The 21,023-nt window shown below is 33.8% G+C and overlaps 1 protein-coding gene across 1 annotated transcript; it reads right to left on the minus strand.

Moving 5' to 3' along the window:
* Positions 1-17,726: 17,726 nt before the first annotated feature.
* LOC128556595 (putative uncharacterized protein DDB_G0286901) lies at positions 17,727-18,706 on the minus strand. The gene is made up of 2 exons (XM_053542136.1): positions 18,701-18,706; positions 17,727-18,668 (listed from the first exon to the last, which is right to left on the minus strand). Exons 1-2 carry the CDS (start codon positions 18,704-18,706, stop codon positions 17,727-17,729), a joined length of 948 nt encoding a protein of 315 aa, XP_053398111.1.
* Positions 18,707-21,023: the final 2,317 nt, after the last annotated feature.

The following is a 21,023-nucleotide window of genomic DNA, read 5'->3' on the forward strand; positions in this document are numbered from 1 at the left end:
TACATAAATACTGCGCAGCGCAGAAATAGTTAGCTTTTTTTATAATATGAAATTCGCGCAGTATATAACTTTGATAATTTTGAAGAAACCGTAATAATTGTCACATTATTTACCGGGTTTGTCTTTCTGGTGATACAGGAAATAAATTGTATCATTTTATGTACTCTTCATTTGTTACATTCTAAAACAGTTAATATCAGTTATGTTAATTTGATTAACATGTTATGTCCAAACAAGTCGGTTACTTGAAGGGGAAATACCAGCTTCAGCCCATCAAGAAATGGTGTGAATGACTGCGCGAATAACATAAAAATAATGACTTCCGGTAGATGTGACACATACTATTTCCCTTATATAGTAAACAGAACACTTCAGAATGAAGCTGTTGTCATTGACCTAAAGTGCATGATACACTTCTAGTATTTATAATGATAACGCAACAATATACGTACAAGGCTGGAATAGGCTAGAGTATATATGAGCCGCACCATGAAAAAACCAACATAGTGCGTTTGCGAACAGCATGGATCCTGACCAGAAGTTGCGCGGATAGGAGCTGGGGTGCCAATCGCAAGCCGGTCATTACTGTACTCTGACGTAATTTTTTTCTGCGCTACTTTGATTCCCCGGAATTGGTGTACGTTAGCCTCAGTCCGTCTGCAGGTCAGTCCCGACACTGCTCTATAAGGTGTACTCTGTATCGTTGTAATGCATGCATTTCTGATTATTGCGTCATCTAGTGCGTTTAATACATTAACCCCAATATTTGTTATGATATTTGTATTTGCAAGGTTTAAAATAAAGATCAAAGAAACGGTTTTTGTAAATTTATCACTGCATATTTGGGAGGTTAAAAAACTGGCGCGCAAACACGTCATACATTGTTAACTGGTTTCATTAAAATGTTGCGGTATACAGTATTAAGTAAGAAATATATTTAGAATGCATGTTTCAACTTGATTTCAGTTCAGAAATCATATGACATATTGTCATGACAACTGTGATATATGGGCGTGTTTTGGTAAGTATATATATTTTACATATAATACCGCTGTTATTGTCTCCCTTTGATTCAATGGTAAAGACTTACTAAAATTTGGTCCGTAGTAATTATCTGTTATTTTAAGGCGATAGGCTGTAATTCCATCTATCTGTATACATTAATAATATGCTTTGTTGATGACAAAATAACTGTCCCCATGTTCATTACAGAAAACTATCTAAGTGTACTATTGCTAAGGAAAAAACCCACATTTTATTTACTTTAATCAGTCATAATGTTACATTATGTGACCTGACTTAATTAAATAAAAGTAACTGTTGTAAAAAATAATAAAAAATAAAAACTTTTAAGCCTTTCTTCAGCCAGTAATGCTTTTACGGGAAATAATGAGCGTCGATCAACGGCAAAACATGGTTTTGACCATTTCAGACACGATGTTGATTTAATTTCTGCATGGATTGTTGTAAAATTTCAGGATATCTTAGTTATTATAGATGCGTGATTTCAATAGAAAAAAAAGCAAAGTTTCTAATAATGACGTTGAAAAAGATACATGTTTGGTCATAGAATTATTATATTTAAAGATGTCTTCAAAAATCAGAGATATCCTACTACAAAAAATGTATCATCTCTATGAACGCGTGGTATACAAAAAAATATCCTGTTGCAGATCTGGTTGGTCAAACAGCAGATTGGACAAAAAAGATCTGCAGATCTACACAAACATTCTGTTTTAAGGGTATCTTTTTCCCCCATTGATATTCAATTATGATAATGCGAGTAATTGTCATAAAAGAATATACTCGTGCAAATGTTATGAAGAAATTACTAAAATAAAATGATGCGGACATTGTGTAATAATGTTTTTACAAGAAAAACTGCTACTTTTCTTATAGCCATGGTCTTTAATATATAATTTTTTTTTTATAGATGAGTCGTTAAATTGTTAATATAAATTTCATATGTCCACGCCCAATCTGACAGGGGTGGCCGTAGGACAAGTTGTATACTACGAGAAAACATACGACGTTTTGTGACTTCTGCGTCGTGGGAAAATATGTGGTTGTAATATATTTATCGGTCCTATCTGTTATTTTGTCATAAATATCATGCCCTAGGAAGCGTTTATGAAAATTATATCAGCACGTTAAATAGATAATCGGGAGATGGGATGACACCTGAAAGCACCCTAGCGGGCAAACCTTTATCTAAAAACGTAGAAAAAATATATTGTGAACATTTCATTAACATTTGTATGGCAGCTGTACTGTTTATCGCTTTTGACAGGTACGTGTTAGTGAATGAAATTGAAATAAAATTAATTAGTACATTTTAATCAACAGATTTTGATCTACATGATTGGTTGAGAGTTTTGAGGCAGAACTAACTGTGTGTAACCAACAGAAACCATGAGTATTGAACTAATAAGTGAGCCGCGCCATAAGAAAACCAACATAATGGCTTTGCGACCAGCATGGATCCAGACCAGCCTGCGCATCCGCGCAGTCTGGTCAGGATCCATGCTGTTCGCTTTCAAAGCCTATTGCAATTAAAGAAACCGTTAGCGAACAGCATGGATCCTGACCAGACTGCGCGGATGCGCAGGCTGATCTGGATCCATGCTGGTCGCAAAGCCATTATGTTGGTTTTCTCATGGCGCGGCTCATTAGTGATTAAGCAACATTTAATTTGCTTTAATTTTAGTTTCTTATTTTTGTTGTTGTATTGTCAATGGAGCGAAACCCACGATAATTGTCATTCTCTCGCCAAGTAAACTGTCCGTTTTCACCATTCGTTGGAGTAAGGAATCACACTTCGTTTGAAATGTATACCCATTTGCGTGCATATGCTATGTAATAAAAGCAGATGCACAGATTCACGCATCTTTTTACTTGCAGCATTATGCATACCCTGGTTGAGTATATAGACAATTTACTTTTTATGCAGGGCAACTATTTATTTCACTTTAGTTCAACAAATATTTGGGTGGATCTAGTGCTTGTATTTTCAGTTACACCGACGCATTTCAAGTATTCAGTACAGTCGAACTTAAAATATCTTAGTAGCTATTTTGCCGAATCAAACCACACTGCTATTTGAACTGGCAAATTTCATGGTTGGGTCGTTACAAAGTAATTCGTTCTTTTTTTCTTTTTTTTTTAATTTACAAACTGCGTCAAACGCGTAAATGTAAGAAATCAAACCAATGCCTGGGTAACCAGATGTTGTTTTGATCAAATTTATTGATTAGATCAAAACATGTCATAACTTTATAGCACTTAATAAGCGTTTAAATATCTTAACTGACACCTTTCACATTTCATTTTTTTCTCTCATAAACGACGTGAATTGATAAATATTTCATGTGAAATATTAGTAATACATGACATGTGCTCGGTGTGTTGTAATAAGATGCAGAATTTCAGAAAGGTAAACAACATAATATGTAAACAAAACTGAATACTTTAAAATGTTTACATTCATGAAATAGTTTGATGAAATACAAACATTTGTTTTGTAGCACATGGAATGAGAGGAAAAAAACTCAGAGTTGACTGCCAAATTAATGTCAAACATGGTTTTGTTTTATTTATATGTCCAATCACCAAGTGGTTCCTGTCAGATTTGGCTATGATTATTTATATTTACATATAACGTGTCTTCAGGCGCCTGTCAACTTTCGCTGAAGTGTTAAAGTTACAGACACACCGGATGACCACAGTAGTGATGTCCCAAACCCCCAAATATCCAGACCACCCCCTCCTCCTTAAACAATAACAATTGATGCTTAAAAGCAACCGGGTATCAGCTTGGTTGGATATGTCATTGTACAGGCTTAAAAAAGTTGTTAATCAGATTTTAGTCAAAGAGACAGATTACATCTGCTCATTTACACATATTTATGTTCACTTATGTTCTTCACTGATGATATTTTGTAAAATATGATTTTCCTTTAGTACAAGTATATGGTTACAACACACTAAATAGCTGTTCTTCTTTATTATATATTAAATTATAAATTGACATATTTCCATGGCTGCTGCACAAATCAGAACCCATTTTAAATGTCTGTAACTTATATCATTTTCTTGAAGAATTTTGTCAGTGCTGAATAAAAATCAAAAGAAAAGTGGGGGTCATGTTTGATGCAAGAAAACTATTTTCAGTCAAAACACACAAATTGCAAAATCAGCTAAAAATTAGACCCCAAATTGTAGTGGTGGTGTATGATCCAAATATCCATGACAAATTCTGTCATGTTATTATTTCATTATGAAAATGCTACCTACAAGTCAAGCATAGATATGTCATGATTTCAGCAAAAAAAAAAAAAAAAAAAAAAAAAAAAAATGCAAGGAAAATAAGGAAAATAGCTCTACAGAGCAAAGAATCTAACGACTATTTGACTCCGACATCATCCTAGCCATAACGATAAATTGTGCTAGCTTAAATTCATTAGAAAATGCAAATTTGAAATTTGCCCTTTGCTTCAGATTCGCGGTGGAAATCAAATTCAAATGTAAGACTAGAAATTGTTTTGAAATAAAAAGAAACACTCTGATTTTTAAATAATTTACTATTTAAAAAGTAAATCGTATTGTTTTATCTGTCTTAAATAAATATCCAACAAAGTGAAACAAATCTACGGAAGAGCATTAGTGCCAGTTGTATTTTATTTTTAACTCGAAATTTCGAGTTACTAAGTCGAAAATTCGTGTTACTAAGTCGAAATTTCAAGTTACTAAGTCGAATTATGAGTTTCGAAATTTCGAGTTAGTATCTAGAAATTTCGACTTAGTAATTCAACATTTTAACTAATTAACTTAAGAAACACTCAGCTTTTTAAATAATTTCATATTAAAAAAATAGTAAATCGTGTTGTTTTATCTGTCTTAAATAAATATCCAACAAAGTGAAACAAATCTACGGAAGAGCATTAGTGCCAGTTGTATTTTATTTTTAACTCGAAATTTCGAGTTACTAAGTCGAAATTTTGAGTGAATATCTCGAAATTTCGAGTTATTAAGTCGAAAATTCGAGTTACTAAGTCGAAATTTCAAGTTACTAAGTCGAATTATGAGTTACGTATTTCGAAATTTCGAGTTAGTATCTCGAAATTTCGACTTAGTAATTCAAAATTTCGACTAATTAACTTAAGAAACACTCAGCTTTTTAAATAATTTCATATTAAAACAAGTAAATCGTATTGTTTTATCTGTCTTAAATAAATATTCAACAAAGTGAAACAAATCTACGGAAGCTTATTAGGGCCTACAGTTGGTGAGATGTTTTGTGCTAAGTCGACTTGTCTTTACTCGCCTAGATAAGATGTTTTACACATGTCAATAAAATTTATTGACAAAGATTAAAAGTATAGAGGCAACTTAACCTTTCGCGATATGCTCGATGTTTTTCCCTTTTCGACTTCACTTTTCTCGATATGCTCGATGTTATTCACTTTTCGACTTAACTTTTCTCAATATGCTCGATGTTTTTCTATTTTCGACAAATATTTAATTGAAAAAAATATACATCGTGATTTTCGGGATAAACATTGTGAGACGGATGGACAGACAGACAGATGGAGAGTAAACCTATAGTAATCTCCATATTTCCATGTATTAACATACCAAATTACATTAACCTAGCCACTATAATTTTTAGTCATCAAAGGATCCATATGGGAAAACTATATTTTGACTATTTCTGTTGCCATAGCAACATGAATTTTAACAAAATGTTGTTCATAATTTCAATATTGCCCTCTATTCACATACAAAATTACATTGATCTAGCTAGTATCAAAGCTTTGATAGTGTTTGATATATTTAGTCGAGCTAAAAAGGACAATCATATATAACTGAATGGGAGGGAGGAGGGGAGGGGGCGGGGGCGTGTGGAAGTGCTCTTTTGAAATTTCACATGTTCATACTGAAATAGAGCTGGAAAATAAAAAGAATAACTGGGAGAGGGATGTCACCCTGGTGGAGGGGGTGCAGGGTGTCGGGATGCGGGGAACTGTTGTTTTGAAATTTCACATTTTCACATGTTTATATTGAAAATATAGCTGAACAATAGATTTTTTAAGGGGGGGGGGGGGGCAGGTCACCTCAGTGTGGGGAGGGGGTTGTGATGTGGGGGGGGGGGGGAAGAGGGTGGAGTGTTGTTGTGTTATTATGAAATTTCACATGTTCATATTGAAATATAGCTGAAAAATAAAATCATAAATGAAACAATAATTCTGTGCAGACAAGACCACAATTTAGACAAGTTTTGCCCTTTTAGGGGATATAACTCTCGAGTCAATCATGGGATATGCCTGGTTCAAGAAAGGAACCAAGATCTTTTGGTGGTAAAAGTTATGTGCAAGTTTAGTTAAAATCAACTCACAAACAAGAAGGGTTTTTGTAACAAAAACACATGTCTCCCCCAGCCTCCATGATTTGTTACAGTGACTATTTGTGCCAAGTAATTTGAAAATCCTTTAAGGGGTTTAAACAATACAGCCCGGACATGATTTGTGAAGGACAGAGGGACGAACTTACAGGATTTGTGGAGTAATCCCTTATATTACCTATTATCTTCCTTTGATCCTTTTAACCCCACAATACTAATATTTAACCCCACAATACCAATTTAACCCCAGAATGACCACAACCTCAGAATGTCAAATTCAACAGAAACGCTAACCCCAAATTTACATGTGGGCACGTCGGGACAGACAGACGGACAGACAGACAACTCGGGGAAAACAATATGTCTCCCTAGAATATTTCTGGCGTAGACATAATGAAACCATCACTGTGCAGACAAGACCAATATAGGCAATTTTTGAACCTGACGTGTTTAAATATCACGTGACATGCATAATTATATCGCTTAAAGTAAAAGTTCTCGAGAAAAAGATGTAACAAGTCGAGTAAAGTATGTTGAAATACCAAATACATTTATCTTCTTGTTATGTTTCTTGACGACTTCGCTGAAAGATCTAGTTAGACGTGTAGAAGTTAATCGCATTGACAAATATTTCACGCAATTCGATAAAAAAGTATGCGTAATGATTAAAAACATTTACGTATAATGTATTAATTATCACGCCTTCATCAGATGTTTTTGTTCAAAACGAAAAGACACAAGCTGACTTGACGCAAAACTTTTAGATAAGTGGAGGCCCTGATAAGCTTCCGTACAAATCTACGGAAGAGCATTAGTGCCAGGTATATGTTATTTTTTAACTCGAAATTTCGAGCTACTAAGTCGAAATTTTGAGTTAATATATCGAAATTTCGAGTTACCAACTCAAAAATTCGAGTTACTAAGTCGAAATTTCAAGTTACTTAGTCGAATTTTGAGTTACGTATCTCGAAATTTCGAGTTACTATCTCGAAATTTCGACTTAGTAATTCGAAATTTCGAGTTAATAACACGAAATTTCGACTTTGTATCTTGGCCTTTTATCCGCAAAATGTGAACGTCTGTCCGTCTGTCAAAGGCCAAAAATGTAATGGACGACTTTTGACTCATCGAAGTGGAATCATCTATCTACACATCCAAATATTGTACCCAACATGTAGCGACTTGAACATATACTACCATACATCAAGGTATGACCTATCCAATAGCCTCTAGAGCAGATTCAAACTGTATCCAGGATATATACCTTCATTTACATGTATAGTGTGTTCAGGTGGTAGGGACTCGAACTAGGTTGAAAACCTTCCAGATATGGTCAAAATAGAAAAATATTCTAAGTTTGAATACTTCCCAGTCACCTTCTATGACCTCTCCTCAAAATATAGTTTTATCCAGGTACTCAATCTTGGTCAGACTCATTACTACACGTGCATATAGGGTATGTCTATATTTCCTTGCCATATGGGCTCAAACTAGGTATAAATAGTGATATTTTTATAGGTAAGAGACCGCCAATTGTTTCCCCCATAGACTTACATTATAACATTATGGCGTCTACGGCCTTCCATACATCGAAACATGTATATCTAATAACATGTTTTTCAAGAACTATCTTAGTTCTACCAAAATACCGAACGAAAAACATATGAATAGCGATACTTTATTTAAGTAATTTTCGTGTGAATGAGATGACCCACTGTTTACATCGTTGGCATGGCGGGAGAAATTTCATTTGATAAAACTTTTTTTCAATACACACAAAATGTAGCAAACTTTGTCAAAATGTATAATAAAATACTGTAAATACAGTGAAAAAATATCAATTTTGAAAAATTAATCACTTCCTGGGTTTGCTTACATGACTGACCAATCAGAACGCACAGACGTTACCTTATTCCCAGGTATACATTTACCTCATTCCCTGTACTTTTTTGAATTGGTGGTCTCTGTCCATGAGCAATCTTAATTATATGACCCTGTAAGGCTACCCGATGGATACACCAGGTAAGGATCTATACATCAACGTGAACTACTGTAATTAGTAACTCGACATTTCGAGATACGTAACTCAAAATTTCGACTTAGTTACTCGAAAGTTTGAATTAGTAACTCAAAATTTCGACTTAATAACCTGGCACTAATACTCTTCCGTACTCTTCCGTATAAAACTGCTAAAATACATACAGATAAAAAAACCTTGCATCCTGCAACCGTTCAGTATATAGGTATGAGAGAGAAAAGGATGTTATTGTGAAAAAAAAGATATCCGGCATTATTTCTATAAACGCCTTTGTTAAAGATTAAAATACGATGTTGTATTTATGTGCACTCGGCCTCATCTTGTAAGATACGCCCCTTGCTAATATTGCAACTTTACAGATAATTTGTATACATTGTTATTATCATTTTATTGATATATTTACATCTGTAGATTTTAATCTAACCCGGAATATTGACATGGCGTCTAAGATTGATATCAGCTAATGGGATTTTCACGCATTTTCATATTTACATTTTCATGTTAGCTTAGCTTCGGGACAAAATGAGTCAAAATTAATTACATCTGGACCAAGTTAATCGGTATGTGGTTTAAATGGACACAATTTTATGGCCACTAATCTAATTTGCCTGGATTTATCAGTACTTATCAGATCCAGTATGTTTGGTGGCATTCTGAGTGTATATTTAAAAAAAACATTTCTTCCGACAAATATTTCAATTTTGATAAACTATTACGGTTGTCTTTTGAGTGATCAATAATTGCAAAATACGACATGGAGTCGCAAAGAAACTTGGTTTTCGAACTGAGGAACCAGAATTTCTCCCCTACAGAACGCATAGCCGATCTTGACTAGCCACTTGACTGATAATAAAGAATTTGTCACAAATTTTCAGATTTTTTTTATTTATTTTTATTTCATTTTATGTAATAGTGGTAAATGCCAATGGCTGTACATCCGTATTATTGTAGTGCCAGCACTAATTGGCGGTTGAGGTAAAAAAAAACACATTAAAATATAATCTAGTTTGCCTTCACACAAGGCAGTTGAAAGCGACTTAAAGTATATACGTGCAAGAGTCATAAATATTTATTAGCATTGTTGCAGGGCATGCAGATATAAGGAGATATAGAAATCACAGCCATTCCATCCATAGTTTATTATATAAACACTAAAAATCACCATGCGGTATTCTCCCGCCAAAATGTCAGCCATAAATAGGTCCGCACCAGTGAAATAAATGTGGTTTTTATGTTACATTATTTTTTGTTTTTGTTTTTAATCTACTTGAGCTTCAAATAATATACATTCTAATTTACATTGTGTGTGGATGCAACTGGATTAAAACCACATTTAAATTCACAATGGACCGTATTAGACCTTCCTGAATAGACCTAGAATATAGACAGGCTATATGTTGAAAGTATCATCGTTTTGGAGTTGGTCTACCGTACTGTTATAAAGGCATAAGTAATGTTGAAATCCAGATTCGTGAGATCGTGCAGCTTCTTTTATCATTTCCTTGCAAATAAGTGTACACAAAACAAATAATTAAAAGCAACCACTGACATAAATTAAATGGCTTTATTAAAGTCAAGCTTTAAAAAAAATGAAAACCGCGAAATTACGTGTCAAAATTTCAAATGGGCGATATGCGTTGAATAAAGATGTTATCGAGATTTTTGGCATTGCCTTTAGATATGCATGCACCTTAAAATAGTGGCAATATTATTATAATTGGACATGTTATCGATAGTTAAATCTTTATTGTGTAAATGACATTTCATTAGCGCGTGCATTGTTTTGCATGCATTTATCTATTATTATTTGATATAGTCATGCAACATCTATTAAACATAACTTTTTTTCTGTTAAATATGTGCTTAATTTACTCCGAGATATATGTTTATAAAATACTGTTTAATCAAAATAAAATAACTTTTCTATTAAATAATTCTAAAACTTTTCTAGGTACGTCTTTCGTTCAACAGTGGCCGTTTACATGTGATATTTTTTAACAATAGAATTAGCGCTTGATGCTTTAACTGAATCACAGAAAACTAATGCTGTAACAAATAAAAACAAATGTATTCCGAACGTCAAAAGCTATTAATGCCATCTCTACAGGATCGCGATAGGGTAACTTTTTGCGATAGTGTCACTAATTATATTTAATTTTAATGAACGATTTAGTGTTAGATCAATGCACTACGTTCTCGATATCTTGGGGCAGACATATGCCACCATTATGTCCAAAATAGTTACAAAAAAAAAAGTCAGAAAATTTTCCGGAAAATTTTAAGCTGCTATCCAAACATACTTCTATAGCCGCTGGAGTGACAATTTAACAGAGCAAATATTAAAACTGCAGCGTTGACCGCCACGGTAGACTGAAGGAATGTCCGAAACTCACATTTATAATTCAAAGTGATAATGACCAATTTAACGGATGAGGAGAAACACACGACCAGAGACCAATTAGGCTTATCAGTATAAACAAAATGTCTTTGATGCCCGGAACCGATCGACTTTAATGAGAAACACTTTCTGCGCTTGACCTGTTGACTAGCATAATAATGTCTACTCTCTACATTCGTTGTTTCTAATTCCAAAATGTAGGGAATAGCACCAAAAACCTTATCAAAGAATGCGCTAACTAGCCTTACCGTCTGTCATAACAGACTCGATCATCACTTTCATGTTTTTATTTTTATGCCCCCGAAGGGAGGCATATAGTTTTTGAACCGTCTGTCGGTCTGTCGGTCTGTCAGTCTGGCAATTTTCGTGTCCGGTCCATATCTTTGTCATCGATGGATGAATTTTCAAATAACTTGGCATGAATGTGTATTACAGTAAGACGACATGTCGCGCGCAAGACCCAGGTCCGTAGCTCAAAGGTCAAGGTCACACTTAGACATTAAAGGATAGTGCATTGATGGGCGTGTCCGGTCCATATCTTTGTCATCGATGGATGGATTTTCAAATAACTTGGCATGAATGTGTACCACAGTAAGACGACGTGTCGCGCGCAAGACCCAGGTCCGTAGCTCAAAGGTCAAGGTCACACTTAGACATTAAAGGATAGTGCATTGATGGGCGTGTCCGGTCCATATCTTTGTCATCGATGGATGGATTTTCAAATAACTTGGCATGAATGTGTACCACAGTAAGACGACGTGTCGCGCGCAAGACCCAGGTCCGTAGCTCAAAGGTCAAGGTCACACTTAGACATTAAAGGATAGTGCATTGATGGGCGTGTCCGGTCCATATCTTTGTCAACCATGGATGGATTTTCAAATAACTTGGCATGAATGTGTACCACAGTAAGACGACGTGTCGCGCGCAAGACCCAGGTCCGTAGCTCAAAGGTCAAGGTCACACTTAGACGTTAAAGGTCATTTTTCATGATAGTGCATTGATGGGCGTGTCCGGTCCATATCTTTGTCATTCATGCATGGATTTTAAAATAACTACGCATGAATGTGTGGCACAGTAAGACGACGTGTCGCGCGCAAGACCCAGCTCCGTAGGTCAAAGGTCCTATACTCTAACATCGGCCATAACTACTCATTCAAAGTGCCATCGGGGGCATATGTCATCCTATGGAGACAGCTCTTGTTTTTTATTTATTTTCACTCACAACTGTATCCTGACCGTACGTTTTCAAATAAATTGGGGGTAAGAAAAAATGTAATATTTATTGTTACCATTATAATTATATAGCGGCAGGGTCACTCATTTTTGAAAGGCACCGCTTCAACGCTAAGAAGTTGAACAAATGAAATCTAAAATTGATTACTAGTATATTATAGTGGTATTACATTTGTTGCTATGTAAGAGGTGAATCTTTCATGTAAAACAATCACTTTTATTTTGGGGTTAAACTAGATTTTACCGCTTTTATAGTGTCAACATGTGAAAATACCGGACATATTTCACTCTTACATTCCAGTACTTTACTAAACTATATTTGTAACCGGAGAGTGAAATAACTTCATATATAAAATATCATGTTTAAGATATTTTACATATTTTCATTTTCATTTTCCAACATAGCCCCTATACTAACATGAAAGCCACGATGTGATGATGGTGACGATGATGATTATATGCTAACAGTAATAGTAACATCATCATCATCATTAATGTCGTCTTCGCCATTTTCATACTGCTGCTGCTACAGCTGCTATTGCTGATGTTAATAATAATAATAATAATAATAATAATAATAATGAAGAGGATATTTATTTGTATTAGTGTAAGACTGAGATATTTTTCATGAGTGAACACCAGATGCAGTATTTTCACGAGTGGCATAGGGAAAATTCTTTGGTGAAAAAATTTATTTTGATCCTGACTGGCATGTAAAACAAACAAAAAAAATCTTTTTATTTCATGTTTTGGTTACATTTAACCATTTTATAGTTTCTTACCGTGGAAATAGCAGATATATTTCATTCGAATATTTTCGACATGTAATAAAATAAAATACTACTACTAACAAGACTGACTGACTGACTGACTGACTACTGACCGACTGACTTTAGTAACGATATTAGCAAGACTTAATATTAATGAAAATGTTGCAAAGTGACGAATTAGTCTTGGGGAAAAACAAAGACATTTTAGAATACTTAACTGCAATTAAATATATTACAGTCTTCCCATTCGTTAATTATGGTTGAAAAAAAACTGTATAAAAAGTGATAGTACTGACAGAAATAATTAACTTTTTTAGAGTTGTTTTACTTAACGCTGGAAATGACATGACTTTTCAGCAAATACATATGTTCAAAATGGACAAAAACATGTCTTTTCCTATAAACATGCCATATGTGATGTCGTTTAATTGACCCAGCACGCGAATGACACGTGTAAATTTTGACATGTTATTGTCAACACGCGCAGCGCTAACAGTAAATATTGATTTAACTTTAAATAACAAAAATGTTCCTGTCACAAAAATACAATGTTACAGCAATGTAATTGCAGACGTGAAAACTAAAACAAAATGTCACGCAAAAACAGCCAGCGTACTAAGATGAAGTTGTTAGAAAAAAAAATGCTGACTTTATTTTGAGTGTATGCACACACCCCTGCCCTCGAAAGTCCTTTGTCTTTGGAGCATATGGCATTTGGGCATAGGGGCGATTGTTAGCAGCAGTTTTATTTTCTAACTGCACTCAAAATATACAAAGTAATGTATTTCTAGTATAATTTCACTGGTAAGTTATGTTTTATTCATGTTATCACGTTTCTTTAGTAACTTCACAAATTACAGGATGATTTATTTGAAACTGTTTTTTACTCCGTACAGACGACAAATACAGATTGAGGGGTCAGTCGATTCTGCTGTCCCAGCCCCTATCGTGAATTGTTCTATCATATAATATCATATTGTGACAACTAATGTTTCATACAATTATATTTAGTAGAACTGTATAATTCAGTGCAAATATGAAATTACATTATATGTACATGTCCGTCATATTCGTATTATTTGTATGTACAATGAACTAAAATTGCCACATGGGTCTATGACCTAATGGATATATGAAATAAACTTTGAAATTTTGAAACTTTATAATAGTACAGAGGTGTTTATATGTAAATATAGAAGAAAGACTAGCTCGCCAACCGGGGACAATTCTTATGTAAAGAGCTTCACGAAAATATAACAAAATATTTGTGTACAAATATAATTTCATTATATTTCATTTATTATACCACTTCTTTGTTGCTTAAACATTTACACCTGTGACACAGGACAACGCTGCGATTAAATATCTGTATATTATATTGAAAAATACATATCGATGACAAAGTATCATTTTCTTTTGTCGTTTTCAATATGGTCATTTGTTTGTCTGAAGACAAATACATCTACCAAAATATTACTGCTCTTGGTCTAATAAATTGAATGTAAAATACTCAACATAAAAGTTTCTTATAAAATAATGATAGAAGTATATACAAATATTATAGCAAATATTTTACATGTTTAAACTTGTATAGCTCATTCAAACACTGCTAAAGCATTTTATTATACGAAATGATATGCTTGATGGTAAGTATAAGTAAAATATACTGTTACGTTTTTTTAAATACATTTTAAACTATAGAGGAATTTGTTATCATGTATACTGAACTCTGTTACATAATACCTGTGTATACATGATAGCATTCGTATTTTGTTAAGCTGTAATCCACATGTACATAATTATGTAAGAGTTCTTGAAAATCTGGTATGTCTGTCAGTAGTAGTCAAACAAATATATTTGCAATAATTATTTTTTTTTATAAAAACAACTTATTTCAAATTTCTTTTTAAGACAATGGTTCAGTGTGCAAAAAAATACATGATTATGCTCCATATCGATGGACTTTGAACATACTGTAAAAATCACTATGGAAGGGGGTAACTGCCTATATCAGGTTTTATCGCATTTCGATACAATTCACTAACTTCTGATTTTTTTTAAAGAAAATAGTTGCAACGAAGACGAAATATATACATTCTAATTATGGGTTATTAACAAGAGTAAATATTAAACTTATGAACGGTGACACAGCTCGATGAAACAACACAATTTTATTAATTAAAATTGCAAAAAAAGAAAGATTTTCCTTAGGCTACATGCGAACATTGACGAAAAAACAAGCGCCAAAAAAGTAAATATCTCTTGCATCAGGGGTTTCGTTTTCGCTTGTTGTATACAATGTTGATTTAAAAAACGATAGAAAATTGCTTTGTGTATATGTGGGAAATCAAATATCAGCCCGTTCACAGGTTACCAGATTCAATCAGTTGAGCTTTAATTATTGGCTGCAATACTCGTTTTTGTTTGATGTGAGTGTAATTATTTTAGTTCGTCTTTTTTGTTTTCCTTAAAACGTTTCTAACGATTTCTTTAATAAACGAGCACATTATGTAACATACGAACGCTTTAAGGTCAATACGTTTCATTGAAAACAAGCGAAATGTATACTGCATCTTAAAATAAATGCTGAAAATGGAAGTGAAAATGGTAATTTATGATCATTTGCGATAGAAATTTGAAAGTAATGAAGACAACCCCATCATTTTGAGGACGTTTGCAATAATTTGCACATTACCTGGTCTTAATGGCAAACTTAATGTCACTCTCACAAAATTCTTCAAGCATGTTTGATTACACGTTATTCGCGTATAAAATAGTACTGTACGCCCTCAATGCGGTAATGTGCCCATTTTAGCCAGATAGGAGCATCATTATTATAGAGGGAGGGACATTTTCCCACATTCTTGTGAAAACAGTACGGAGGTCTAAACGCTTTGTTCCTTTTACACATTCAAAGTTCTTAAGTGCATGTGATGATAGATACATAATGTAACACAAGTCTGCGCTTAAAGTCGAAATGAGGCCCGAACCACTGGTAAATTCCAAGCATTAACAAAGTTTAAGAACGCTTTTTATACAATACTAGTAGTGGTCAGCAACACTACTATGGCCAATTCTTTGGAGTTAACATTGCTCAATGCTTGCAAAATTCCTTAGCCATTATACTATCTAACATTGCTTAATGAAGATATCTGATTGAAACCAGTCGATGTTTTGATATTAAGATACCTATATGTGTATACAATAAATATTATTTAAGTTTATATTTTATAATCCAAATAACAGCCTCTAAAGAAGGCCGAGAGGCCGATAGATTTGGATTTTTATATAAAGATTTCAAGTATCGAAAAGATCACGAACTGGTCAAAATGAGGCTGTTGAGACAGTCTTTTTTCTCTTTTGGTAAGTAGTTTGACAAGGCGTTGAAACCTACAGTGAAATGACCAGTAGTTAATACCGACCACACGTATTTCGCCCGGTCAGGCGTCCGCATTGACCACAATCTGGCCAGATGACCACAAGCTACCACCTCATTAACCATATAAGTTGCTGTACCAAATTATAACGCGTGTGTTCTTGTATTGTGCCACTCGGCCGGGAGTCCCTCATTTTCCACTTCAGCCAATACAACCGTGTAATTCTCCCAAAAATGTTAAAAACAGAAATTGCTAACGCATGAAATAGTTTTCTTGTTTTATATATTTTTGAACACCTTTGTTTAAAATCGTTCCCACCTGTGAAATAGCAAGACATCCTTTGATGTATTCATTTCGCATTAACCGGTTATTTCTTTTCACGCCACTGCTCAAGAAAAAGAGACTAACAATTCAACAAATCGAGTGTATACTATTTTATTGCAAGTGATTGCATATAATGATTTTATTTTCGAAATTGGAGAAAATTCAGATATATCAGTTAGCAAAAATTACCCGTGTCTGCATTTTTCACATTAACAATGGATGCTTTAACGTCTTTGTAATTCCGCTAACTGAAGAAACGCACATGAGAGCGTCAAAGCTGGTGGTTATACTACGGCTAAAGAAATTCTATATGAAAATTCTATGTTTCATTAAAATAATTAAAATAGTTGTTAATATTAAAAGTATTTTGATCCTTTCTGCTGGTACTTGATTTCTAAATTAATAACTTTCTTAATATTTATTTTAAAGCTATAATCATAACAGCCTGTAATTTTTGACTTATTAATTTCTCTTTTGGATACTTTTAAATACCGAAGTCGTTTTTCAGTGATATCGTATTGACTTCGTATTAATAGATCAACTGCTATTGCAGACTAAATGATACAGCTCAATTTCAGCGACGCAAGAGATACACCTTGTGCAAATACCATTGATGCCAATGCAACAAAAACATCAGAGGCGAGATAGAGTTACAAATTGAACACACCGTTAGTGAAGATGGCGAGATCGAGTGTACTTTTAACGGTATAAGTACCAATGAAACAAATAAATACTGTCTTCTAACTTGCGCTGGCTTCTTGTTATTTAGCACCTGCAGAGAAATAGAGGATTGCAGGGGGAAAAAAAAGAAAACCACATTGATGCAGTCATAAAGCCTTTCAAAATGGAAGAATTTTTATCAACTTCGAAAATTATATTAAATTTGCAAACACAGAGAATTGGATCAACTGCATCACTTTCATCTTCTCGAAGAGACGCAAATGTCAAAACAAAATGTAGCACAAAATTAGTATACATTACACAGCTTCGTTGTTGAAATCACGCATTTTAAGACATCGTCATTCTGGCTTCGTCATATTAAGCTTTTGAAAACATTTCACGTCGTATGACATCGTAATAGCGATAGATGTCACCCTACGAAGGCTTGCATATATTCCATCATGAAATCACTTGATTACACTGTATTTAGGACTTGTACTTACATTATGAAAAACCCTGGAGGCTATCATTCTAAACATATTTGATAACAATTTACTGCAATTTGTACCTTAGAAGCATCAGATGGGATGGCATCGCCGTTGAACTTGACCAGTATCATGACATCGCTACTGAGGCTTGCATCGTCATTATCAGTGAGATTTGCATCATTAAAACGTTTGAGGACATTATTACTGAGATTTGCATCGTTAAAGCTTTTGAGGACATTATTACTGAGATTTGCATCGTCAAAGCTTTTGAGAATATTATTACTGAGATTTGCATTATTAAAGCTTTTGAGAATATTATTACTGAGATTTGCATCGTTAAAACGTTTGAGAATATTATTACTGAGATTTGCATCGTTAAAACGTTTGAGAATATTATTACTGAAATTTGCATCGTTAAAACGTTTGAGAATATTATTACTGAGATTTGCATCGTCAAAGCTTTTGAGGACATTTTTACTGAGATTTGCATCGTCAAAGCTTTTGAGGACATTATTACTGAGATTTGCATCGTTAAAGCTTTTGAGAATATTATTACTGAGATTTGCATCGTCAAAGCTTTTGAGAATATTATTACCGAGATTTGCATCGTTAAAGCTTTTGAGGACATTATTACTGAGATTTGCATCATTTAAACGTTTGAGAATATTATTACTGAGATTTGCATCATTAAAACGCTTGAGAATATTATTACTGAGATTTGCATCGTTAAAGCTTTTGAGGACATTATTACTGAGATTTGCAGCATTAAAACGTTTGCGGACATTCTTAGTGAGATTTGCAGCATTAAAGCTTTTGAGAATATTATTACTGAGATTTGCATCGTCAAAGCTTTTGAGAATATTACTACTGAGATTTGCATCGTCAAAGCTTTTGAGGACATTATTACTGAGATTTGCATCATTAAAACGTTTGCGGACATTCTTAGTGAGATTTGCACCATTAAAACGTTTGAGGACATTCTTAGTGAGATTTGCATCATTAAAACGTTTGCTGACATTCTTAATGAGATTTGCACTATTAAAACGTTTGAGGACATTCTCAGTGAGATTTGCATCATTAAAACGTTTGAGGACATTATTACTGAGGTTTGCATCGGTAAAGCTTTAGAGGATATTATTATTTTGATTTGCATCGTTGAAGCTTATGAGGACATACTTAGTGAGATTTGCATCATTAAAACGTTTGCGGACATTATTACTGAGGCTTGCATCGTTAAAGCTTTGGAGGATATTATTATTTTGATTTGCATCGTTTAAGCTTATGAGGACATTATTACTGAGATTTGCACCATTAAAACGTTTGAAGACATTCTTAGTGAGATTTGCATCATTAAAGCTTTAGAGGATATTATTATTTTGATTTGCAGCGTCAAAGCTTTTGAGGACATTCTTAGTGAGATCTGCATCGTCAAAGCTTTTGAGGACATTATTACTGAGATTTGCATCATTAAAACGTTTGAGGACATTCTTAGTGAGATTTGCACCATTAAAACGTTTGAGGACATTCTTAGTGAGATTTGCACCATTAAAACGTTTGAGGACATTCTTAGTGAGATTTGCACCATTAAAAAGTTTGAGGACATTCTTAGTGAGATTTGCATCATTAAAACGTTTGAGGACATTCTTAGTGAGATTTGCACCATTAAAACGTTTGAGGACATTCTTAGTGAGATTTGCACCATTAAAACGTTTGAGGACATTCTTAGTGAGATTTGCATCAATAAAACGTTTGAGGACATTCTTAGTGAGATTTGCACCATTAAAACGTTTGAGGACATTCTTAATGAGATTTGCACCATTAGAACGTTTGAGGACATTCTCAGTGAGGTTTGCATCATTAAAACGTTTGAGGACATTATTACCGAGGATTGCATCGTTAAAGCTTTAGAGGATATTATTATTTTGATTTGCATCGTTAAAGCTTATGAGGACATTATAACTGAGATTTGCACCATTAAAACGTTTGAGAATATTATTACTGAGATTTTCACCATTAAAACGTTTGAGGACATTCTTAGTGAGATTTGCACCATTAGAACGTTTGAGGATATTCTCAGTGAGGTTTGCATCAGTAAAAAGTTTGAGGACATTATTACCGAGGATTGCATCGTTAAAACGTTTGCGGACATTCTTAATGAGATTTGCACCATTAGAACGTTTGAGGACATTCTCAGTGAGGTTTGCATCATTAAAACGTTTGAGGACATTATTACCGAGGATTGCATCGTTAAAGCTTTAGAGGATATTATTATTTTGATTTGCATCGTTAAAGCTTATGAGGACATTATAACTGAGATTTGCACCATTAAAACGTTTGAGGACATTATTACTGAGATTTGCACCATTAAAACGTTTGAGGACATTATTACTGAGATTTGCACCATTTAAACGTTTGAGGACATTCTTAGTGAGATTTGCACCATTAAAAGGTTTGAGGACATTCTGAGTAAGATTTGCACCATTAAAACGTATGAGGACATTCTTAGTGAGATTTGCATCATTAAAACGTTTGAGGACATTCTTAGTGAACTTTGCATCATTAAAACGTTTGCGGACATTCTTAGTGAGATTTGCATCATTAAAGCTTTAGAGGATATTATTATTTTGATTTGCATTGTTAAAGCTTATGAGGACATTATTACTGAGATTTGCACCATTAAAACGTTTGAGGACATTCTTAGTGAGATTTGCATCATTAAAACGTTGAGGACATTATTACTGAGATTTGCACCATTAAAACGTTTGAGGACATTCTTAGTGAGATTTGCATCATTAAAACGTTTGAGGACATTATTACTGAGATTTGATGACATGGTTACTGGAAATATTTGACGACAACATAACTGAATTGTGCACATGACATTTTCACTGCAATCTTAATGATTGAACCATATACTAGTATATGATCTTTTCTTTACAAAGACTTGGAAACCATTTCATTTAATGATACACTACTGAAGTCTATTTTAGAAAACTTTTAATTGCATAGTCACTGAAACTCACACCGCATAAACATGTGCAGACATCGTTACCAAGACTTGCAAAAAGCAATTTATAATCGTCATTGTTTAGTGTAAAAATTAAGGATTTCTTTTCCTGAATAGGGGAAACATTTGAGGACAACATGGTTACTAGTATATGGAATTAATATTGGAAGCAATTAGAGATATCGTTAAACAATCTGAGAACATCGTCCTTGAAACTTGCATCATGAATACATTTGAGAATAATATCATTGAAACTTGCATCATGAAAACATCTGGAACATCGTCCTTGAAACTTGCATCATGAAAAAATCTGGAACATCGTTCTTGG

Source organism: Mercenaria mercenaria, chromosome 4 (assembly GCF_021730395.1).
Source record: "Mercenaria mercenaria strain notata chromosome 4, MADL_Memer_1, whole genome shotgun sequence".
Classification (NCBI taxonomy): domain Eukaryota; kingdom Metazoa; phylum Mollusca; class Bivalvia; order Venerida; family Veneridae; genus Mercenaria; species Mercenaria mercenaria.